Source organism: Lathamus discolor, chromosome 1 (genome assembly GCF_037157495.1).
Source record: "Lathamus discolor isolate bLatDis1 chromosome 1, bLatDis1.hap1, whole genome shotgun sequence".
Classification (NCBI taxonomy): domain Eukaryota; kingdom Metazoa; phylum Chordata; class Aves; order Psittaciformes; family Psittacidae; genus Lathamus; species Lathamus discolor.
In genome coordinates this window covers 154287314-154312465 of record NC_088884.1, presented here as the reverse complement: position 1 = coordinate 154312465, position 25152 = coordinate 154287314, and the positions used below count along the sequence as shown (strand labels likewise).

The window sequence follows — 25152 nt, the reverse complement described above, 5'->3', positions numbered from 1 at the left end:
TTAAAAAGTATGTGTTTTGAGCTGTTTAACAAAAAGCAACAGAGAATTCTGAATCTTCTAGTATATGATTGCTGTGAGTATGGAGACTGGACATGATGCAGCAGGAGCAGCATCAGAAGTAGCTCCCTTCCTCATTTTGAGTGGAGGATAAGCTTTGTTCACACTTCTCAAAGCTCTTATCTTACTTTCTGTTGGAAGTCTCATAGGTTTATTTGCTTCACCCTTGTAAGAGTGTGAAGTATATGCATGGTAGAGCTGTCTCACCCCCACAAGATGCTAGTGGCTCAAGTTTACTCAGTAGGCATAGAATTTTGGTAGCATGTGTCAAAACATTGTTCCTACACAAGTTATAATTTTTAAAAGCTTATGACAGGAATGCTTTTTTTCTTTAGGAGAAAATCCATTCTTAAAGCAACCCTGCTTTGCTGGTAAATCAGTGCTTCTGGCCACTAAAGCGCTATAGAGAACAGGTAACCAGACTTCATTTGATTTAAAATAAACATTGACCAATTAAGTGCACTTTTCTCTAGGCTCATTCTTAGAAATAGGATTGACTTTTTTCCAACAGTAACTGGTATGTGGCAGACACCCAGCATCCAGCAAGGGTGATGAAAAGCCTGGCAGACCTAAACCAAAGTAAAAATGGTGTCTAAGAAAGGAAAGCAATAGAGCGAACATAATTGGCAAAAGGTGCAATAAGGACAACTTTTCTCTGATTTAATAAGAAAGGGTTGTCATCCATTAAATGACCCAGAAAACCACAGACACAAATTGATCAAATAGTAGGCAGAAAAAAGAAATAGATAATCTAACAAAGTGATTCTACCTAAAAAATCCACTTATCTGTAAAAAAAGAAAAAAATATGTCAGAAACAAAGATATTAATTAAACTTTGTTACTAAAGGACAGATTTTTAGGCTAAGATACTTGCTGACACACACCTCAATTTTCTTGAAGCTTCTTGTAGTTACGAGTCTTCCAAGATCTTAAGAAACCTGTAGTTATCATTAAGTAACATAAAATGGGAAACTTGAAGAATGGCTGCTATCTCATATAATAAAGAGAATATTACAGTCATACCATTGTCATTACTTCTTGGTGAACAACACATTTACTCAGCTGTATGTTTCCATGTAAGACTAGTGTTATTTCTGGTATGCAGGAAGAACAGGAAAAAAGAACTTTTATACAGTGTATAGCTGACAGACCTACAGCAGAGCATAAAAGAAAAACACTTCAGATTACTTGGTAAGCAATTCACAAGTGTTTTCTCTTGAGCTCAATTCATTGGTACAAGAATGCATTAACTTTAGCTAAGTCTTTATACCATGTAAGTCTTGACCAATATGAGACAAAGCTTCAGGATTTAAAGAAAATTGCAGTTCATATCACTTTAATCTATGAAAGATAAGTACAGAATTGTGCCAAAACTAAAAAGTTCTATAGCAATACTAATAATTAGTGCATTAATAGTTTCTAGGGAATAGATTCATAGATAGAGTGGATGTATTTATTTTAGTAGCCTGTTTCTTTATAATTTGGATGCTTCTGCATAGTTAGTACTAATATCAAATTTGAAAACGAGACAAAACATCTTGACCGCATTTTACAATGATGCTAAGTAATTAAATTCTGAATTGAGAATAAAATTGCCTCAATAGGTTGTTCAAGGCTGAAGATACTCTTTGAAAGGAAAATAGACTGAATGTAATTCATTTACATTTTGATTTCATGCAAATATGGATATTTTTCTGCATTGCCACTGAACAGTGTAGCTGTATTTGGAAATTTTTACATGTTATTAAATGGATGTGAATTGCTAAAGAGAAATTATAGAAAAATGCAGAAACTAACTTGGAGGCTCAATATATCACTAGAGCTAATCTCCCAATTCTCCTAAAAACATCCCACCCGATTATTCATGACCAAAGGCCAAAATGTACAAGAACTCCAGAAAAGGAGACAGTATTTTGGTTCAAGGTCACTTTCAGCCCTGTCTTAGGTGTCTGCTTATATGTCCTAATACCTGTATGCTCTTCCATTCTGATATTACAAAAAGTGCCTAGTTACACTGGTACTGTGTTAAATCTCCTTCTCAAGGGAGAGAAAGAAACAGGTGTCTTGTTTCTCAAACGTACAACTATGGCATATCTCAGAAAAGGCAGGCACACAGAAATGCATCTGCACTTTAAGCAAAATGTGAGCAGGTGGATAACGGTCCATAATTCTTAATAAAGTCTTTCCTCAGTTTGGGAATGGATTGGTTCCCAAGAAGTTTCTTTGTCCCCCAGTTAATAACCTAAGTGACAGAACACAAAGATCTAACACCAGCCACGAGTGTTACATATACTTCAGAAAACATTCAGCAAGAATCAGTGTTATTTTTAGAAAAGCTAAAACACTTTGTTTATTATATTCATTCCAACTTCCAAAAAATTTAATGTTTTCTGTGCGATGGTAAAATTCCCTTCTGTTGACTTGGCAAAGAAAGGGTACTTCAGGCAGATTTTGTACATCTGCTGCATCAGGAAAAACACCTGCTAAAAAATGTCAAGAGTTTTCCAGCACGTAACTCCATAAAGTAATTCAGCATCTAAATAACATGTAAGTTTTACAATATTGTAGTCTTGTTTGGTTTGCTTTTCACGCAAGGATACAATCCATTTAGTACGTTGGTGCACTGCAATGGCAGCTTAACCCTGCCACTCAGTGATTAAAGTGCCAGATAGAGCTAAATATTCTGGGAAATTATACATTATTTTCTCTGTCTTCATTATCTGAGATGGCAAAATGAAGGCAGAAAGGCATTAGATTTAGAGGAACATCTCCTTAGCACTTCACAGACAAACACCAGGCAGGCAATTTACATAAGTGGGAAAACAGCTACTAACTGATAATGTCCTTTGTACATTTTCAGAAGATTGCTTTGTTCCATGGGTTAAGTATTTTGAATGTCACTGCCTAGAATAGTAAAGCACCAGGCTTACACAAAGCAATTCATACGGCATTTCTCCTCACAAAACAAGCAGCTGTCAAAAATTAGCCATTTTTTAACTAACACCAACAGCTTTCCGCATATTTACTAGGTTTATTCTCTACCACAGTATCCTTTATTTGCACTTCAGTTTTCCTATTGTCAAATAAAGCTGTGTGCCACCTCAGTGCAGCCAACTTTCTTCAGGTTGTCTGTGGACAAGTCAGTTATCAGAACCTTAAGCATTTCCAAGTAGTTTAAAATTACTATCCTCAACTCTTTTTACTCCCTACAAGTGCCCTGTTGCTTTCTTGGAGCATGTTTCCTTTGTGACAGAGCACACAGATGATTCTCTGTGCTCTATGTTTCACATTTCCTGGAAAACAAAAGCTAGGCTTTTAGGCTTTAGTTCATAATTTTTAAAGGTTTTTATTTTTTTCAGTGAGTTTTGGGTTTGTTTTCTTTTAAGAGATATTAGATTTTAGTTGGAAAGGAAGGGTAAGGGAGGTTTCTGAACGCCTTTCTTAACCTTCTGGACTGAAGGCCATTGATGCAAAGCTAGAGAGTGCCACCGCGTGGCTAGAGGCTCTCTTGGCCGGCAACAGCTATAGCTTATTCCTGCAAAAAATTGTTAAAATTGAATGGATTAGGCCCTGAAAAAACAACAACATAACGCAGGCTTACCTTCTCTGATGAAGCTGCAAAAATAGGGACATGAGAAAGCAGTGGAGATCTTACTGTAGTAAAAAGGAGTCTAATGGGCACGCAATGACCAGGAATCCTATGTGCCAGTTTTTACTCAAGAAGACAGTATTCTATGCAGGGATGCTTAATGCAAGCCTTTCAGAGCATGGATAATGGAGCCCAGCCTTCCTTTTTTCCAAAGTGAATTCCTTTGCCAAGAGAAGACAGGGCTGTGCTCCCTTTTATAGACAAGCAGAAAGCATGCAGAGTTCGGCATGTCTTTTCACATAACCAGGAGAGAGGGAGAGGACAGGCTCCTTGCCTACTGAGTAGGATACTCTGTATTTTCTTCTTCAGAAATGTTAGCTTCTACAGGCTGAGGAATGCATGGGGGCTGGGGTCACTCCTTTCTAGTAATTAAGTATTCCATACCAAAACAGCATCACTACCCTTTGTTTCTTTATAATCCCATTTTAAAAAAATGAAGCGGTGACACTAATGTACATCATCCCTAGAAGAGAAACCACCACAAATCTGGCTCTGTATCTGACAGGGTTCTAGATATGTAGCTGCTCACAGGTACCAGTTCATGCATGCCTGGAAGCAGAACCTTGTTATTTCAAATCAAGCAGAGGTACCTACAGTGTGCAAGTGCCTGTAGAGCTGTTAATGGCTCAGCAGGGCTTTTTTGGCTCATTAAGAGTATCAAACTTTGCTGCTGCCTAGCTATATAATTAGTTCTGGGTAGAAGCCCTCTAAATCTACATCTGTGTCCTATGTCCTTCCCTCCTCCTTCCCCCGTCCCATTATTAAATACCTCATCCTTGAGAGTCCTTTCTTCTCTTCCTTTTCTAACAGACTCTGCAGAGATATGCCTTTTATACCCTATCTAGGAGGCATCTAGACTCCTTGCTGTTTTGCCTTTTCACTTCATTAAGCTAGAAGAATGTTGCACCAGTTATCCTTTACATAATAGCTATGGGAAAACAGAGTTTTATACCTCAAATAATCAGACTTCCATTTATAGAGACTTGCATAAGAAAGTACAGCAGGTAAGATTCATGTTACCCACCTATAGACTTCTACACTGTAGAGAGTTGACAATTCTCTGATGCTAAAGAGAGTAGGGCTATCTAACAGCTGTCCTCTGAAGGAAAGATTAATCCTACCACTCTTGATCAAAGCAATCTACTTCACAGTGAAATCCTTTAGCCCACATTCAGTTCCATCCAGAATTTGTAAATTCAAACTTTGCTGTCCAGGTGCATTGCATTTATCATCACAGAATTGTAAAATGATGTTATGCTTCCTGGAGAAAAATACGTATTTAAAGGTCTAGCAGGTTTTGAAGCAGTTTTCAAAAACCTAAAATGCCATTTACATAGTTGATAGAAATTCAGTTCTTTGAAAACCTGTGCTTATGACTCACTTTAACTGCACTGAATAGAAAAACATACGATTCCTGTGTCATCAGAGCAAGGAAGGAATTCAGGTATTGCCTTTTCAAAAGTCATATACATTTTTGTATGCCATTCAATTGGCTTGAAGGGAATGGACAAGAAATTCAGTATGCTATGCACTGCTCAAGCACAAATTAACATTAAAGGATAAATTAATAATAAAGGATTGGAGTGCTATGAAAGAAAAAACACTGTGGAATCAAGGCAACAAGATGAAGTAGCAACACAAAATTGAAGATAGGTCTTATCAGCAGAACAGAATTCTAGATTAGGAACTGCAGCTTTCCTTCCCAGAATACAAAGAGACTGCCTGTGATAACAGCAATCAGAGCCAGAGAGAAGTTATAAATTTATCTCTAGTCTAAAAGCCAAATGAAATGGAAAATAGACTGCCAAGTACTGAAAAGAAAGTTAATGAACTGAGAGCAACATCCACAATTTTCCTACATCTGCAGAGATTGTACAGGACTTCTGCTGTGTTTTCAGTCAAGGCAAGGAAGAGGATATGGGGCAATCTGTTCCCCATGCTTAGTAGGACAATATGACACTGAGTATTCAATGCAAGTTCCTAAGACACTGAAACAGTAAAACTTTGAACCTTAATGCTTAGTTCCAGTCCAATTGTGAGTGTCCAAAAAATTTGTGTGCAGAATTGCTTTGAGCAGTACATGATGCACTTCTACAATGAAGACAAAGGTCTGATTTACTAACATAAAACCTTTTTATTTATTAAAACCAAAGTGCTGAGATATATTTAATAATGCTGCATAGTTACGAGGCAAGGCACTATCATATTCATTATTTTTAGCCATCTAATCCTCACCATGAAACTGAAAACAGAGGAGCAGGTAAGCTCTTTATAGTGACAAAACAAACAAAAATGCTTACTAAGCAGGAAGCCTTCTCAAAATAGCAAATACAAATTGTTTAAGCTCAAAAGCATAGTTCTGAAGCACCACTTCACTTTTTGCACCTCTTAGCTAAGTGCAAGACTGTAAAGAGTTACCTTGTCTACCTAAGAAGTCAAAGCTTCTCTTCAAGGTAATTGGCAGGTAACAGTTATCATCAAAGTGGCATCTGTTATATAGACTACTGCTTCCTTCGTTGAGGAAGAAGATGCACTTCCCCTCTCCCTGAAGAGTATCCCAAATGTCAGTCTATCTCAATTAGATATTTATTAGATATTTATTAGATATCACATTACCCTTGATATCCACAAAACTGTAACTGATATATTACTTGAGACTTCAGAGTTCTGGTTATGACTCCAGTTAGTTATGACAACATGTGCAAAAGTATTTTCAGGAATTAGAAGGTAAATCTTAAGTGGTGCCTGTAAGTACTGCAGTAGATGAATTTGACAGGAAGTGAAGGGTGATGTCAGGGAAACTGGTCCAAACCAATTCTCAAATACCCCACCTAACATGCTTATGCATATGTATTTATTTGATGTCATTAAAATAGAGCTAGGCCATGCAAAGAAAGCCATAATTCAAATGGAGTGTTTTTTCTCTGTAACACTTTATTTAATACTTGTCATTGCATCTACGCATTGATAATTTTTTGGTATGCAGCTGGGCAGGAACATAGCAAAGAAAAGCTTTTTTAAATAAGACCACTGAATTTTGGTTTTAGTTCATAGGCTGATCCTCAAACAAGTCCAAGATGACATATCTTGAAGACAATAAAATGTAGTTTATTGTCATATAAACTGGTAATTTAGTCTGCGATGTTGAACTCTGGTTTATAGAGCTTGCATAATGAGACACTGAATACATTCTACATCCTCTTAACAAAGCCAGTCCAATATTTCTCTAGGTACTTCTGTAGTTGTTAGACTGCATTTACAAAGATGCTTATGAGTTCTTATAACACCGATCAGGAGCTAGATTTATTCTCCTAACATTCAGCTCCGTTGCAAAGGTTCTTGCCTTTTGATAGAAGAAGAGAGACTTTTCCCGATCCACAAGGAAGTTATGGTAGATTATTGCAAGTCTTGTGTAAATCTTCAGTTGAGCTTTCTTATTGCCTAGGTCCATGGCAGCAGCAAGTGCCAAATGGTAATAGCCTGCTGCATCAAAAGGGTCCTGAGATGAGACACAAAGATATTACCTTCTATAGCACAACCAGTGTAAGAGGACATCCCAAGTTCATTTTACTAGGTATCAAACAAGAATAACAGATTCCAAAACTTCAGTAGGTTTTCCCACTTTATTACTTACATTCTAAATGCATAGAAATGGATTGTGGTAAAACCTGGTGTTATGAAACATGACTCAAAGTAAATGTTTTCTGCAGCAGTTTTTAGTATTTCTTACCTTAAGTTCATAGAATATAATGTCTCCTAAGACCAAGTACACCTTCATGTAATATAGTGTTTCCTCCTCAAACTCCAGAGGAGAGGAACAGAGGGACAAGGCCTTTAAATAGAAGTGTTCAGCTAGTTCACAGTGACCCAAATGATGATGGATGGCAGCCAGCCGATGGTAAGCTATTCGCTCATTTAGCTGATTTCCTAATAAGATAATGTGTAAGTCAGGATAAAACCAAAGAGACAAAATAGTCAAATCGTCTCAAATCAGAATACATCTATGCTATTTTTTGTTTTATTTCTATATGGTATTTGCTGAACTTTTATTCAATAGAAGTAATTTTGCTGAAGAGATACATGGCCAAACCTCACCCTTTAAGAGGAAACCTACATAATCCCCAGATTTCCTGCTGTGGGATTTAAAAGTGTCTGATATTTTCTCAAGAAATCACTATATTAATCTCATGCTTAGATATATACAACCTATGCATAAATACAAAAGTAATGAAAGCAAGTTAATGGGATTAAAGATTCCCTTGCGCCTCCTAGTGCATACATTACATGAAAAATTACGGCAAAAGATGATTCTCAGACTGATCAACCTGTCTGTGCTTGCATGGAACAGTGTGTTCTTAATCAACTGAACAGCTCTCAGAGTTTAAAAATAGTAACTTTTGAAACTAGCTCTAGACACTCAAAAACCTCTTGAAGATTACATTATTCATCAGTGTTACAGTTTAGCTGTTAGAAGCAACATACAGATTGGACCTAGAATCTCAGATTTAGTTCTGTGCTCTACCAAATATTTTCCATAGAACTTGGAGTTCAAAGAGGTAGCAGGAACATTGTTCATTCTTGAATAGAGGCAAAATTAGCAATGACAGTATTATGAAATCCTGGCAAGAAATCAGACTGAATTTAGAGGAAGAAAACCTTTTAAAGTTCTGTTGTATTTTAGATATACCAGTCACAGTCATCTATAATTTAAATTGGTCTTACCTAAATTTACACTGAGCACGAGAGATGCTTTGGCATATTCCAGACTTTCATCATAAGCCTTCAGATTCACCAACAACTCCACCAGTTTATTGTATAATCTGAGTTCGGTGGTTTTGTTGCCAGTCTGAACAGCAAGTGGAAGAGCCCTGTCCTGAAACATGTAACAGCAGCTTAGGTACAGCTGAAGCAAAAGATGTGCACTAACAGACTTCCATTTATGTCAAGCAACTTCTGGTTTCATTTTGATCTTTGCTTATAACATATCCTACACTCAGAAAAGGAGTTGAAGTAGGTGGTATCTATTAACACCATGGCAAAGTGCTCAGCTGCAGTAGGTTAGGAACTGTTTGCTGAGAGGATCAGCTTTGATTTGCTTTTAGTTCAGCACTGGGAGAACATCAGCTGTGACAGGAGGGTACATAACAGTCAATGCAGTAGAAAAACTGCGCAAACCTTATAGAAAGTCACTGCTTTCTCCTTGTCCCAAGTACCATTGAAAAATATGTCTCCAGCAGCTTCAAACAGTTCCATTCCCAAATTTGGATCTCCTGTGTAAAGAGCAGCATCCTGAGCAACCTGAAAACAGGGGATGGAGAAGATAAGGAAATAAGTCTTGGTTACTTCATGGTTAAATCATAAATACTAGCAATTGAAAAAGATGTTGTTAAGGCCTCTCTTCTCATTGTCAGATAGGAAAGGCTGTATTTGGTGAGACAGTCCTCTGTCTTTTTCAGTACCCTGTTTTTGAGCAGGCCAGTGGCAGCTGCTGAAGAAGGAAAATAAGAACCTGGGCATGTATAGTTTTATGGTCCCTTTTTCAGGCAATATTATCCTGCTACCTTAGTCAGCATTTGACACTAAAATAGTGTATTTGACAGCTGCCACATGTTAAGTTTGAATTAGATGCAATTAGAATTTATTTCTATGATAAATTCTAAGTTAGGTATTGCTAACAGTGCAGATTTAAAAGCCTGTGACATAAATTCTGTAAATAAATGTAGCTCCACTATTCTGTTCTGAAATAAATATATGCCATGTTAGCAGAAAGGATTTCATGAAAGGCTGCATGCATCTGCCTCAAAGCAAGAATATCAGGATAGTCAGCTATAGGATAATGAGAAATAAAATAAAAATGAGAAATAATCTAATACTAACGAGAATGGGGACTTTTACGTGCAGCAAGATTAAAAATCTTGCTTTGGTTTTGTTATCTTTGTTTTCAAATTGCATTCAATTAATACAAGTCCAGGTCTACTTAAGTACAAAGGCGACCCTTTTCCAGCTATTCTGGCTTCAGGCACCTAAGGACTGTATTGCATCATATTGTGGAAGTTGTGTTTTACAAGGAAATTAAGATGTGATGGCCTGGACAAAGTACTGACCCAGTAAGTCAACATTTTAGAGGGCCGATTCCTGCTTTGAGACTTTCCTCATGGACAGGCATTGATTCTCTGCTCTAAATACCAGGTACCACATATGCACTTTATAGAATACACATGCCTGTCCCTGGCCCACTCATCCTTTGAGGAAATAAAGCAGATGGAGAAAAATCATCCCACATGATGCTTTGGATTTTGTAGTACCAAGTGACTGCCTTGACGGCTATCAGCTGAAGTTATTTATTAAAAGAAATGACAGGCCTATAACACAGTCCTTTCTTGTAAACACATGTATTCAGTTTTCCTGGTAGCTATTAAAAATATGTAACTTAATTGAGAGGAAAAAACCCCATGAAGTGGCCCCATGCATTGGGTCTCAGTCCATTTAAAACATGAACTTGTTTCCTATGTTTCCCTGCTTTGTAGATCTATTTTTCAAAACATCTTAGCAGGTGTCTGATTATTTTATTTAAGCATCATGTTTTGGTACTACTCGTACACCAGCCAAGACTCAGATATCACTATCTCAGGTTCTGTGTACATCCTGCACTACAAGGCAGATGGGAGAGAAATATTTTTAACTCCTTTAGAACAGCAAGAACCTATTTCTCCAAATACTTCAGTGAATGGCAAGGAGCTACACAGACAACAGGCAGATCCAGGTGGCAGTTCCACTCTGAGGAAGGCTCTAGATCATCCAGTTTCAGCAGCTGCAAGGGTTAGATCCCACTTTCCAGGTCATTTTTAAGCCCGTGTTGGCACAGCAGTAGCAGCTGCAGCAAGTCCCAGTTGGGGGCGGGGGATGGGGGGGGGGGGAAGGGAGAGGTGTGCAAGCCACATGCCTCTATTCTTACAGTGCCAAAGGCAGCAGCAGCTCCAGCTGGCTCTATGCCGTGCTGTGCATAGCCACAGAAGGAAAGCTTTAGGTGTTTTGGAAATGCTTCCTGAAGAAGCTACTCTCTTTTCCTGAGGGCCTTTCCCACAAGCTGACATGCTACGATCATTATTATTTATTACCCACCACCATGTAGCATGCATGGTTTGATTGCTGTGGTACTACAGAGCTGGTAAAGATGATGCAATACACAGAATTGACAACAAAGCAGGCACTAAGAAAGGTTGCTGCCCAAAAAAATTTTTCCAGAGTGAAGCAACAGGTCAAAACAGAGCACCAACAGAAAATGCTGAGAATTTCAGCTGCTGAGCATTACATAGATGTCATTACTATGTCATGTTGAGAACATCAGTTAGCAAAATCTCTGGGATCTTTATATTGAATTACTCTTACCATACCACTTTCACCACTCTGACAACATGTGCTTGCCTCTAAGTGTTGACAACATACCTGAATATAAAGATCCACAAGCTCATTCTGCCTCAGAACATAATATATCTTTCCTGCCCGTAGCCAAGCATATGCCTCTTTCTCTTTTTTCTGCAGATCTATAAATATTCCAAGGCTTCTTTTTGTATATTCCAGAGCTGACCTGTAAGCCCTAAAAGAGGGAGAACTGCTAATTACTGAAGAGTTCTTTGAATTAGCAAATGGTTTTGTTCATAGTGAGAAAAGCTTTATGTTAAAGACAAGCTGTTTCCCCTATTCAATGCAAAATTATAATGTCTTATCTATAATATTACGCTAGTAACTAGCAATCTCAGTCTCTTTCCATTTTTTGTTCAATTTATGTTTCCTACTAGATTGTTATCGCATTATGTTATTTCAGGATGGCTTCATCTGGAGGCTTCCTTTCCCTACCTCAGGCTAGTGACAGGTGGGAAAAATCCTTCTTCATCTTTAGCTCTTCTATAATTTAAGGCTTTTTCCTAAAAACTTCAGAATGGAATTGGAGCTGTAAATATTTTTTACTAAAAATATCTAGGCTCTGACTTAAGCACAGTTCAGACTAATCAGCAATTGCAGAAAAGCTTGGACCAGTTTTAGAAGCACCTAAATTATCAGATCACTGGACAGTGCAATTTTCAAGAGTAAGGACACTGTGCCCTCAGAAAAGTAGTCATACTCCTTGTTAGGAAGGCTTATCCAATTAATTGAGCTTATGGTGGTTTATACCAGACCTAGAAATCCCAGAATTATTACATCCTTCTGTCTTGTGTTAGACTCCCATCACCTTTACATGATGCATTTTCTTCCAAGCAAAATATACTAAAATATAACATGAACTGCACAGTTTCAGTGAACCCTTACAGAGTGCATCTTTAGAATAGCATACTTAGATCTCCAAAGAGGTCAGAAACAGATCTGGAAGTAATACACTCCCTTGTATTTCATACTATCAAGATTTCAGTTCTGTCTCAACAAGGTATCTCATCTGAGGGGAGTGAGGGGGAAGTTTTTACCACTTTCTGATTCTTACAGAAATTGACCTGTCACTCCCTTTACACTCAAGAGAAAGTGAAGATCAACTGAACAAACCTGACATTCCAGTCTTTGCTAACAACCTACTAAGACGAGGAAAGGTAAGGTACTTGAACTGGTCCGACTCAGCCCAATTACTGAATGCTACTTCTATCTCCAATTCAGAGTTCTTGCTTTTACAGCACACAGAAGCATATACCAGCCCATTACCCAGCACAGCAGCTGGAATGGGTCAGGCTGTTTCCTGGCATGACCACAGTAGTTTACAATGAAGGTGGTGACACCAGAGACATCACTGTATTCATTACTTCATCATAGACACATATCCTGGTTACTCAGACCTGTTAACTCAAAGAATACTGTGAAACTATGGGCTACTGCAACCTTATCTACTAACGTTACACAGCCAACATCTGGGAGCCAGGCTTCTGGGATATATAAATTCCATGTACTACATGCACACAAAGCAGCAGCTTCTCCCGCTAGCAAAAGCCTTCTACAAATTCCAGGTAGCTTGAAATCTTAACCAACTTCTTTGTCTTCAGCCTCTCCAAAAGATGTTCACCAACTATATCATTAAACGGCAGTTAAAGCAAAATAAATTAGGCGATATACTAGGGAAGTTAGCAGCTTGGACTGCAGCCACTTAAAGCTAAAATAAGTATCTATTCTTTCCACAGCTGAGGATATTTTTCCCATTCTGAGGCATGCTTGAAAAATACCTGAATCTAGAGTGACTCCCTAAAGCGAGATACAGTAAGGAAAAATATCAAAGCTGTCTTAAACACTCAAAAAACATCTAGAGAAACCAGTAAGTTTCCCCAGCACCTGTTAGTTACTATAAATAGACTTGTGTAGTCCATTTTCCATTAAGCAAAACAAACAAAAAAGGTATTCTGAAAAGAAGAGCAGTATAGAGATTTTTGGAGACTGACACAATGCAGTTTTACATATAGGCTTTGTACTGCTTGAAGTTTTGGAAAAAAACATTTCCTCAAAGAGAAACGCACAATGTGATGTCTGACCTGCTTGGAATATGTTATTTGGTTTCTAGTAGAAAAAAAGTTTTGTAAAAATCTATCGCTGTGAACAAGTCACCTGCCAGCAATAATCCTAGAGCTATAGCAGCCGTCAAGAGCTGCATGATATACAATACCTTTTAAAAGTATTTGCATAGATTTTAGAAATTATTTGATTTGCAAAGTGGCGCTAATCCCTACTGAATATCTTGCCTCCTCTGAGAGATCATAGCTACTTAAGAAAACCCAATAAAACAAAAAACAACCCAACCACAATAAAAGTTTCTGCTACCACTGGACCCCGCAATTCCAATAGGGCATATTGTCAAAGCAGAGAGAAAAATAGTCACATTCAGCTATTGCACAAACTGAGATCTTTTAGCATGACAGAAAAGTTACAACCAGAATAAAAGCAAAGTCATTCAGCACATCTTACCTTTCTGTTCCTAAAGACAAATAGAGCTGGCTAATAGTTTCCAAAATTTGTCCCTCCAGAACTTTGTTGGACATCTTTCTAGCTAAAGATAGTTGATATTCATTGTAGATGACACACTGAGCCTCATTGGGAACAACTGTACTGTAGAACTGACACAGCAGTTTAATTGCTTGTAGTTGACCTAGGAGATTAGAAATACTAACATTAATCTCTATTTTAAAATTAATGTTAAATTAGTTTTAACATAATTTAAACTTATCTTTTCACAAATCACATCACAGTCAATGAATAACAATATAAAAGTCATAACAAGAAGATTCCACTGCCAGTTTCTTCTTCTTTCCCAAAGATAACAAAGACTAGAAGTTACTTCAAACTTGATCTCAAAAATAATGAAACACTCAATTGTATAAGCTGCCTTGGTCACAATACCGAGAGTAAATAAATAAAGCATGGGTCTTCTAAATACAATTATTTCATGCAAAAGTAATCCAGATTACCAGTTGTTTTCCTATCTTGAAACTCAAGTCTGGCGCTGTTTGCACTACCAACAGTAGAACCACTGTAAATATTATTGAACATAGAAATCCCTAGACTTTTTACTGATTAAGTTATTTAGATTTTCCTTAACATTTTATTTTCTCTGTAATTTCTGACAAACCAAAGTACCACCAGAAAAGAAGCCAACATTTATTTCTCCATCATTATGGGACAGAGTAATGATTTAAATAATTTTGATAGCTGTCACATAACTGGACATAAAAATGTTGCTTAAGGAACAACTAAAACATACCCATATAACAAACACTCCCAAAGGTGGTACATTTCATACCTGAAAGACAAAAAATATACTTACTTTCCAGATGGCTTGTCTCCATTGCAACTAGAAATGCCCATTCATAGTAAAACCTGCCTTTTTCTCTTTGAGTTCCACCAACATAGTAACATCCCAGCTGAAGGAGGACTTGAATAAACTCTTGGCTGTAGTCCATACTTGGAAGTTTGGAGAACAATTTCACTGCCCTGATATAATAATGTTCTGCCAGCTTGCTGGCTGCTGTTTGCAGACAGAGTGTCCCAAAATTAGCCAGCACTATAGCTTGGTTATGGATCATATCAGTCTCTTCTGAAAAATGTAGTGCTTTGTAGTAACTCTCAGCAGCTTCTTTTGTATTGTTTGTTCTTTTCAAAGCAATAGCAAGCATATTATAAGCACTGCCTAGTTGTTGAGGATTGCTCCATGAACAATCCACAACAGCATTTAGAATGGCTAAAGCCACATCATATTGCCTGTAAAGAATGTATAGCCAAGCAAGTGAATCCAAGTAGTTAATAATTTCCTCTGGCTTAGCAGAAACATCAGAGTCCAGTGCTTTCATCATGCAAACAATGGCATTTCCATACAGTTTGTGATGGCTGTACAGTTTTGCTAAGCTAAGATAGATAGTGCTGCATAGTCCTTGCTGCTCACCGGTAAACACAGAGGAAAGTGCTTGTATGAGGTAAGGCGCCACTTGGGATGGGAGTATTGGTCTGTATTTCCTAAGGCCATAGAGCTTGGAAGCATTTTTGATGACTAAATCAATCATTTTCAAGGAATCCATTAAAGTACCAGAGCTCTGGGTAGAGGCAACCTTTATGCAACTTAATACAATGTGTGGCAAACACTTTTCATTGTAGAACTCTGCTAGTTTGATATAACAGTTGTTTGCTAGGTTGTTTTGTAAACTCAAGTCATTAAGCAACACTTGAAACCTTTCCAAGAATGGTAGTGCCTCTTCATGTAGTTTGTGTACACTGTAGTGTTTTGCCAGGAGAAAGCAAGCCCTTGCCTCTGCATGTTTGTTCTGGCTCAGAATTGTCCTCTTCAGAGCATACTTTAGAATATCTGACTCCAGGTCAGTACTGCAAATGTAGTTGGGAATTCCCATGAGGAGAGCTGTAGCCTTGTCAAAAACCTGAGCACATTTCTCTTTGTTCTTTTGTGTCAAGTAGATAACTGTTAGATTTGTATAAAGAACAGTTACAAAGTACAAATCACTAAACCCTCCAGCTATTGCTCTCAAGGCTTCCTCAAAATACACCCGTGCTTGTGAAAACTTCAGCTTTTTAACACTTAGCCTGCCTAAGAGAAAGCATAGCCTTGCTAGTGCCCATGGCATACCTGCTTTCTTTGCTGCTTCCCGTGCTAATCTAAGAAAACTAACCAGCTCTTCTTCTTCAGAAAACCCATAGAACATGCTGTTGATGAATGGATAAGAAAAATCATACAGGTGTTTGAACTTTCTCTCATACTCTTTCCTATTTAAAAAGAGTAACAAAGACTCAAAGATGTCAGATGCTTGAGCATCATGTTCATGTATGTGGAAGCAAGGTGCTTCAGGGGGAGGAAAGACTGCCTTATTCAGAGAGCTAGCAGAATTGTTTCCTTCAGTAGCTGGCTCTTCTGCACAAGTGGCCTCCAAATTCTTGAAGTTCTTCAGGAATTCTTCTATCTTGCCATTCTTGCTAGTAAATCCTGTGCTAGAATGTGAACATGGAGTTTCTGAAATTCAAAGATAAATTACAGATCACAACTTCATATGTGCATACACACATGTTCTTTCATACACCAACAAAATATTTAATCAGTAGAAGATGCTGTTAGGAAAACCTTATGTAAACCTACTGCACTTTCTTAACAGTATGACTAGGAGATAAGCCAAAACTGGGGAAAGGGAGAGATCAAGAAGGATCAGGGAGAAACAAGTGTGGGAGACTGGAGTGAGGATGCACAGGACTTGCTACATGAAAGCAGTTGCTGATCAGTACACTTGCCTAGCCAGACCCTGTGCCTGATCCAACACTGATCCAATATAAGTCCAGTGTTAATTTGAACTGTTTTGTGTCTCAGTGTATATTCTCTGTACTTCGTGTGTGTGTGTGTGTATGAGCAAGAGATCTGCAAATGAATTCCAATTCTGACTAGCTTCAAGCAGGAGGAGAAAACCAGAATGTGGAAAGACCGCAGGTCTGAACTGGTAGTGGCTGCTGGATGGACTTCTGGTTTAAGGGAACTGTGAATTTGAGCATGCATGTAAATTCAGCAAAGTATGCTGATGTCCTGATAGAAAGCTGGGGGGGGGGGGGGGGCGGTGTGGGAGAGAAGAACAAGTTGTTGACCTAAACTCTCCTAGTGCTGACAGTGTTGAATATCTTAGAAATAAAAGAAAAAAAAAAATGGCAAACATGCCATCGTTTCTTTAGTCCTTCCACTGTTATTCAGCCAAGGTAGTAGGGCAGGAAGTAGGAATACAGTTTGTAGTCATAGTCAGTGACAACGTTTACAGCTGCATATCGACAGGAGCTTATTGAAGTTGAAGATTTAGAGCTCAGTTTTCTTAGAATCTCATTTCTAAAACTATTCAGCAAAATCATAAATATAAAAATTGGTATTTAGAAAAATGTACTACAAGTAATGATAGTGACAGCTTAGCAACTAAATGCCAAAGGGAAATAATTCTGCATCCTCATCAAAATGTTTCCTTTGAGAGATATATTTGTGGGATGAAGTTTTCTAGCAGATGGAGCATCTGCCCGAATTCAAAGCCAGCACTTGCCAGGTGCCCCATAAACAGTATTTTGCCCTACGCTTGGGGGGTGGTGCCTGTATGAGTGTCACAGCAGTAGAAGTAGCTCATGCAGTTTGCAACTGGATAGGAAAGTCCAAGACAGACATCTAATCAGTAAAAACCCACAATGTCTTATAGCAAAACCTAAGTTTAGATTTGATATAAGGAGGAAGTTCTTTCCTGTTAGGGTGGTGAGGCACTGGAATGGGTTGCCCAGGGAGGTTTTGAGTGCTCCATCCCTGGTAGTGTTCAAGGCCAGGTTGGACAAAGCCTTGGGTGGCATGGTTTAGTGTGAGGTGGCCCTGCCCATGGTGGGGGCGTTGGAACTGGATGATCTTGAGGTCCTTTCCAACCCTAACTATTCTATGATTCTAAGAAAGCAAACAAGAGAAGAAATTTCAGAATACAAAGAGACATTAGAAGGAGAAAAGTTGGCAAAGATGCCAAAAACATCAACATTTGCATTATTTTTATGTAAAATTGATTTTATGTAAAATGCATATGAAGTATTACCACATTCATGAGCTTTCTGAAGTTCTGGTTCTTCTAATTGGTCTGTAAGAAAGAAAAAAATCATGTTAGTTACAGTCCATAAGTTCTTTTTCAGTTTTAATTATCCTAAAATAAGGCTATTTTTCAGTTCAGGATTTTCTGTGTCAGAAGAATCGGGCATGTTGTGGAAGTTTAGGAAGGAAGAAATTTAAGTTTGACCCAAAGCTAACAGATACTAGGGACTTAGCCTCCTGCTGATACAGTTCCCTGATTTCTACATGTTTATCATCATGCACCTACCACTGGTCAGTAAGGTGGGAAGACATCTGCATTTCGTACTTATAATTAAAGCCAATGTGTTCTCCGCAAGGGATGCATCACTGCTGCACTGAAGTGAAAATGGGCAGCATAGATAGAACAATTCCATACAAGCTACTCCTAAGATGAGGTAACAAGAAGCTCTTAATATTACTGAAGCAAGTTTTACCATCACTTTGAGAGGAAGGAGAGGGGGATAATTATTTAACATAGCTCACATAGATAAGAGTTTCAGAGTTTTCTGGCCATTCCAATAACATGTAGATCAAAAATCCCTTTTCTTTTAAAAGGCATGTATTTGAATTCTGTAGACATTACTACTATAGATCTAGTTTTAAATATTTAACATGGCACATCTGTAGAATATTTATGTATCACCTTGAGATAGATCCACAAAAAATAGCATTTCAGTCGTCATGCTGCATTTCACGATTCTATTCACTGTCTTTCATACACTGGATGCAACATAAGTGGCACTGAGTATATGAAGGATATATGGAAAGCTATTTCACTAGGCTTTAAGAATGGCCTCTCACTGACTATTTGCTTCTCAATCCTCCTTCTCTAAATACTTTCCTGACCTTGGTGTACAAATACCAGAGATGTTTACAGGAGTCATGACAATGCTCTGTATATTAAATTAGGGAATGGATCATAAGTAATACTTCTCATTAGATTGATGTAGATGGAAGGAGTCAAAACCCCATTTACTCAAATCACACAATAAAATATCATAGATTCATAGAATAGTTAGGCTTGGAAAGGACCTTAAGATCATCTAGTTCCACCCCCCCTGCCAGGGGCAGGAACACCTCACACTAAACCATGTCACCCCAGGCTCTGTCCAGCCTCACCCTGAACACCACCAGGGATGGAGCATTCACAACATCCTTGGGCAACCCATTCCAGTGCCTCACCACCCTTACAATAAAGAATTTCTTCCTTATATCCAATCTAAACTTCCCCTGTTTAAGTTTTAACCCATTACCCCTTGTCCTGTCACTACAGTCCCTGATGAAGAGTCCCTCTCCAGCACCACTATAACCCCCTTCAGATACTGGAAGGCTGCTGCGTGGAGACCTCATAGCATTCTCTTCTCCAGGCTGAACAGCCCCAACTTCCTCAGCCTATCTTCATATGGTAGGTGCTCCAGTCCCCTGATCATCCTCTGGACTTGTTCCAACACTTCCATGTCCTTTTTATGTTGAGGACACCAGAACTGCACACAATACTCCAGGTGAGGTCTCACAAGAGCACAGTAGAGGGGCAGGATCACCTCCTTTGACCTGCTGGTCACACTCCTTTTGATGCAGCCCAGGATACGGTTGGCTTTCTGGGCTGCGAGCGCACACTGCTGGCTCATGTTCATTTTCTCATCGACCAGCACCCCCAAGTCCTTCTCTGCAGGGCTGCTCTGAATCTCTTCTTTGCCCAGTCTGTAGCTTTGCCTGGGATTGCTCTGACCCAGGTGTAGGAGCTTGCACTTGTCATGGTTGAACTTCTTAAGGTTGGCATCAGCCCACCTCATGAGCATGTCGAGGTCCCTCTGGATGGCATCCCTTCCCTCCACAGCTTATCAACTGAACCACACAGCTTGGTGTCATCAGCAAACTTGCTGAGGGCGCACTCAATCCCACTGTCCGTGTCAGTGATGAAGATGTTGAACAAGAACGGTCCCAGCACCGATCCCTGAGGGACACCACTCGTTACTGGTCTCCAGCTGGACATTGAGCCATTGACCACAACTCTTTGTGTGCGGCCATCCAGCCAGTTCTTTATCCACCAAGTGGTCCACCTATCAAATTGATGTCTCTCCAATTTAAAGACAAGGATGTTGTGTGGGACAGTGTCAAGTGCCTTGCACAAGTCCAGGTAGATGACATCAACTGCTCTACCCCTGTCCATTAGTTCCGTAGCCCCATCATAGAAGGCAGCCAAATTGGTCAGGCAGGATTTCCCCTTAGTGAAGCCATGCTGGCTGTCACCAAGCACCTTGTTGTTTTTCATGTGCCTTAGCATGCCTTCCAGGAGAATCCGCTCCAAGATTTTGCCAGACATTCCCTGGGTCATGCATTTTCCCTTTCTTGAAAATGGGGGTTATATTTCCCTTTTCCCAGTTGTTGGGATCTTCACCTGACTGCCATGATTTTTCAAATATGATGGACGGTGGCTTAGCAACCTTATTTGCCAGCTCCTTCAGGACCCGCGGATGGATTTCGTCAGGTCTCATGGACTTGTGTATGTTCAGGTTCTTAAGATGGTCTCGAACCAGATCCTCTCCTAAAGTGGGCCTAAGGTCTTCATTTTCACGGTCCCTGCATCTGCCTTCCAGGACTTGGGTGGTGTGGTCAGAGCATTTGCCAGTGAAGACTGAGGCAAAGTAGTCATTATGAACCTCAGCCTTCTCCAAATCCAGGGTAGCCAGTGAATATTAAGTGAATATTGGAAATGCTTGCTCTGGGTAAGTCAATTTACATTTAGCAACAGTGCAGTTTAAGAGAGAAAAGTGATAAAGATGGTGCTGTTAGCTGGGGAAGAGGTGAAAATAAGTTAGCACTTGTAAAGACTAGGGAGGAGATGAGATGTGGTGAAAAAATGTGCAACAGGCAAAAATAGGAGTGTGTCTATTAAGCCCATGAGATTGATTTAGTGCCTAATAGAAGTCTGAGGCCTGTTCCCAGGCTTTCTGTTTGGGCAAAGAAGGTGAGATGTCAATGTGCAAAATGACTCCACATGAGTTGCATTTTGCAACTCAGATCTGACAAGCCTTGGTTATTGTTCACACACATATAGATTTGCAGAATTAAACCAATGCACCCGAGTCCAATCTACACATGGTTTCTTTCAAATTTGAGCCTAACGGCCTGTCTTGTATGATGGCACTAAGGGAGATAAAGCTGTTAGATATTTGACAAGCATACACGTTGCCACAGAACAGCCTGTGCTGGGATAAGAAATTGCTGCTACTGCTCAGTTCAGCAAGGCAGTTATATTACACTACCTTACACTGAATCTGTAAAGGTGAAACCTCAATTATTGCGGTTGAGTTTATGTAAAGAATGAGCACTTAGAAATAACAGCTATTTATGTAGCTAGAAGTCATGTAGCTAGAAGTATATATCTTTTTTTCTTTGTAGGAATAGGAAAATACCAAAATCTATACCTCTGAAAGTTAAATCAAACATGAAAATATGTATGTTTGCATTGGCTTGCAATAATTATTATGCCAACTTTCCCAAGATGAATAAAAAACCAGCAGTATTTGGGCAAACATACTGCATTTTATAATACAGCACACTAATATATGAAGGCTTGAAGATCTGTTCAGCTCAGTTGTTAAAACCCTGCTGTTTAATTCACTCAGAAAGATGGACAAAAGATTTGTAAATGTTCTGCTGGGAAAAGTCATCAGCAGGAAAGCAGCAAAGATGATAGGTTTTTTACATGCCATATCTATGATCAGACTGAATACCAAGATATTTCAAGGTACTTGTAAAGACTGGAATCTCATTGAAATAAGAAAAAAAAGTTAAGAGGGATATAGGAACAGCATTTGTATCTTGTGCAGTAAAAAGGAGTAAGACTCACCTATTCTGTACACAGAGCAAACATCTGTGATGGATGTTTGTTTCAACAAATGTATTACTTCTTCCAAATCTTTTTCTTTGCTAAGAAATGATAGCTCTTCTGCTTCAAGAAAATCCAGGTCTTGTGTCCTAACAAAGAAAGGAGAAGCTTTGAACATGTCTGAAAGCAGATTTGGATTAAGGAGCTCAGCCAAACTGGAGTTTGTTAGACCAATACAAACTTTACATTATAGGTCCTTTTGTGCTAAAAGTCAGTAACATTCATATTTATAAGCATACATACAAACTGGTAGTAGCTGTACTTGCAGCTAACAGCTTCTGCCAATCAGATTAAGTTTTATGTCTGGTTTATGGTATAGCATTTTATGAGAATGCATTAAAAGCATAAATCTTGAAAGACATTATGGCATTGATTTCCTAATATAAGCTTAAAGTTACACATCTTTGTACTTGCAAACGATAGTTAAGAACTTGTTTCATTGTGCAAGTAGTCCAGACATGGTAGCAAGATCAGCCTACTTACATGGTGCCAATACATGCTGAAATGCACACTTTTTACAGGTTTCTGTCCACATTAGGAGCAATTATTTGTAAGAGGAGCCCCATTTGAAGCAAGGCCTGTAATTAAGGGTACTAGCAAAACCAGAACTTGAATGCTTTTTACACATAGACCTTCAGAGACCAGCAAAAATAGAATCTTCTGCAAGAGTAAAGCTTCTTGGATCTTGTGATCCAGAAAATGGAGACTGAACCAGATATAACTGCAGCAACTCCTTTTCCCAACAAGAAAATTTGGTACAGACTGATAATATTTTCTAGCACTTAAGCAGATATCATCTTCCAATTTCTTTGCATTTGATTTGACTGCCACTCACTATGACAATTCTCAATGAAACAAGAAAAAAAACCCAAAACAAAAAATAAGCAAACCTGACTTCAACATTTACTATCTTAAAGCTCAAGAGACTTTTTTTTGTTTATGAGTTAAATATGTATCACTTACTTATTTACAGATAAGTCCACTTTAACGTGACTTGTCTTTACAAAACCTATTCGGCCAGTAAACACATGTCTTCCAAGAAACCACTCCATGCAGTCAATGTAATATCCAAGAATCTCAATTTTGTCCCCTTCCTGGAAGCTCATCTCTTCTAACACAATACCTTCATAATTTATCACAGCTAGACAGAATCCTTTTGCTGTATGATAAGGAGATAAATAATATTTGCAGATAAAGTAATTTAACAGAAATACACTTAAAGTAATAACTAATTAGCAGAGCGTATTTAGCAACAGACATTTGTGGAACTCAAGAGTTCCAACTCATGGAATGAGAGTCACATCCATTGCAGCAAGATTTAAAGCATCCAAACCTAATAGGTTTCATTTGCGCAATTAGAATAGTAAATAGCAACATAAAAACACTAATTTCCTAGTGATTAGAAAGGCAAGTTTAAATGTTTTCAAAATTCTAATTCCAACATGAAGCAATAAAAGGAGATGTTTTAAGTCCCTACTTTCCCCTCTTATAAAGGGCTCTGAACATAGGCTAGAGTAAAAATACTCGAACCAACTAATAAAATACATGGATAAACATGCAGTTACATACCAGTATTAAGACTGATATGTATGTAGAAAATAAGACATTTAATCACAAACCACAGACCATCTGTATAAGTTTCAATTCTCTGGTAGTATTAAAGCAATATCCATAGTAAAGGCCCACAATAATTACATCGGCTCATTTTCTTATTTTAAAGTTTGTCATCAAATCTAAACAGGCATCCTCAATTTAATTATTCTTTACTACTTTGTGCATCTACTTAGTACGGTATTTAGAAGGAAAAAGGGGAGAGATAATCCTTTAGGGTTTAACTCAACTTACGCAGAGATTTATGCTCTCATTAATTTCATTGCAGTGCAATTTTGAAAGCTGTTTTCCCATTCTAATACAATGCAAAAAAGTTATTGAACCCTTTCAGGTCTGTCCTAACAAAAGCGGGGAATAAGTATAGGGTTTTTTTAATGCTGATGTTTGAATGAGTTTCTTACCAACTTTCCTGATGGACTGCAATTCATTTTTGAGTGTAAAATCCATAGGATCAGAATACCCTTTAAGAAACCATCTGAAAGCAGGAAAAAAAACCATTGAAGTTGGTTTATAAAATACACCATTTTACTAAATATTATGACAACAACAGTGATATTTTAAATCCATTTAAAAACAGATGCACTCTTTCCACAATTATCTTTCACTGTCCAGACACAGCTGTTTTGAGTAATAGTTACTTTTGTCAAACCTGACTGAGAAAGTTGACCTTGGGTAGGGAGAAATAGCGCAATCGAAAATTTCCAACTTTTTAACTACTAAGAGGATCAAGAATGCATAATTTCCTGGTGATTCCTGAAGTGAGTCAACTGATGTAATTTTTGCTTTATAGCAACTATGAGCTTGGACATGACCTTGAAACAAACTGCATTAAGGAAGAGGATGGTTCCTGTCAATAGTGTTGAGTTAAAGCACTGCCAGTTTGTTTTCTGCATTTCCAAGTATCCACCTGTTTCTATCCATATTTCCAAGCATCCTGAAAACTGAAAATTCTCACTTAATGTTATACTATAAATGTTAATAGATATTACAAAAAGCCCCACCCAAACAGTATCTAACTCATAAAACGGTAAACCATCTTTAAATGCTCTACAGGCATCTGGATTAGTTTCAGTTTTGTGGTGTGGAAGACTGATATGTACATATGAAACAGATGCACATGAAATACATAGAATCAGGTACCTACTGATGGAAAGGGATCAATGGTTCCACAGAAGCATTAGATATGTCACCATCCACAGGTCCACCTGCTATGTCGTCAGTAAAAGCCCCAGTCTCAAAATAAGTGTTTATTTCATTATCTGTTATCTTTCTTATCAGATTGTCAGGATATAAACCAAAGAATGCCCCTAAAAATAAACCAGTGGAATAGATGTCATTTTACATAATGTTTTAGTGCCATACAAACTTCAAAACTGTCTTTGAGACCATCAGTAATATTCAATTAGAAATTGAAAGCTTAAGATTCCACAAGATTTTTTCTTTGATTGTCAGATCAAAGAAAAGGTCATACTTTCTTGTCCAGTTTCCCTTTGATGAGATGTGCAATCTTCTGCTGCTGCACCATTTTGCACATTCTTATTGCAGTAATCAGTGATCTGTCAAGCCCATCATTCCATTTCTGATGATCACAGCGGGCCATGCTATTTAGGAGAAGCACAAGAGCCTGGCAACCATCTGTAAACCCTCTCCTGTACATCTCCAGAATCTGCAATAATACTGAGCAAGTTAGAAGGTACATCCCTCCCTAATCCATTTGGTATGCATTACGGATCAGTTGCCCAGAAATTTCTCTAATCCCCTTATGATCCAACTGAACCCAATCTGTGTTTGTTCCTTTCATTTTTCTTCTTTCTGATGAATATATTCAAATTTCAACTTCATTCAATATTTAAA

The 25152-nt window shown here is 38.3% G+C and overlaps 1 protein-coding gene across 6 annotated transcripts in view; it reads right to left on the bottom strand.

Moving 5' to 3' along the window:
• Positions 1–6620: 6620 nt before the first annotated feature.
• Positions 6621–25152, bottom strand: part of SH3TC1 (SH3 domain and tetratricopeptide repeats 1) — a 38976-nt gene continuing 20444 nt past the window's right edge. For all 6 annotated transcript variants that reach the window (XM_065660019.1, XM_065660003.1, XM_065659985.1 and 3 more), the window contains 12 exons: positions 24443–24605; positions 23700–23773; positions 22651–22846; positions 21649–21776; positions 17764–17805; positions 14496–16184; positions 13640–13820; positions 11153–11303; positions 8882–9004; positions 8429–8579; positions 7437–7633; positions 6621–7205 (listed from right to left, as the gene is read on the bottom strand). In XM_065660019.1, the coding sequence (XP_065516091.1) occupies positions 6975–7205; positions 7437–7633; positions 8429–8579; positions 8882–9004; positions 11153–11303; positions 13640–13820; positions 14496–16184; positions 17764–17805; positions 21649–21776; positions 22651–22846; positions 23700–23773; positions 24443–24605 (3326 nt within the window). In that variant the 3' untranslated portion in view covers positions 6621–6974. The remainder of the gene's footprint in view (positions 7206–7436; positions 7634–8428; positions 8580–8881; positions 9005–11152; positions 11304–13639; positions 13821–14495; positions 16185–17763; positions 17806–21648; positions 21777–22650; positions 22847–23699; positions 23774–24442; positions 24606–25152) is intronic.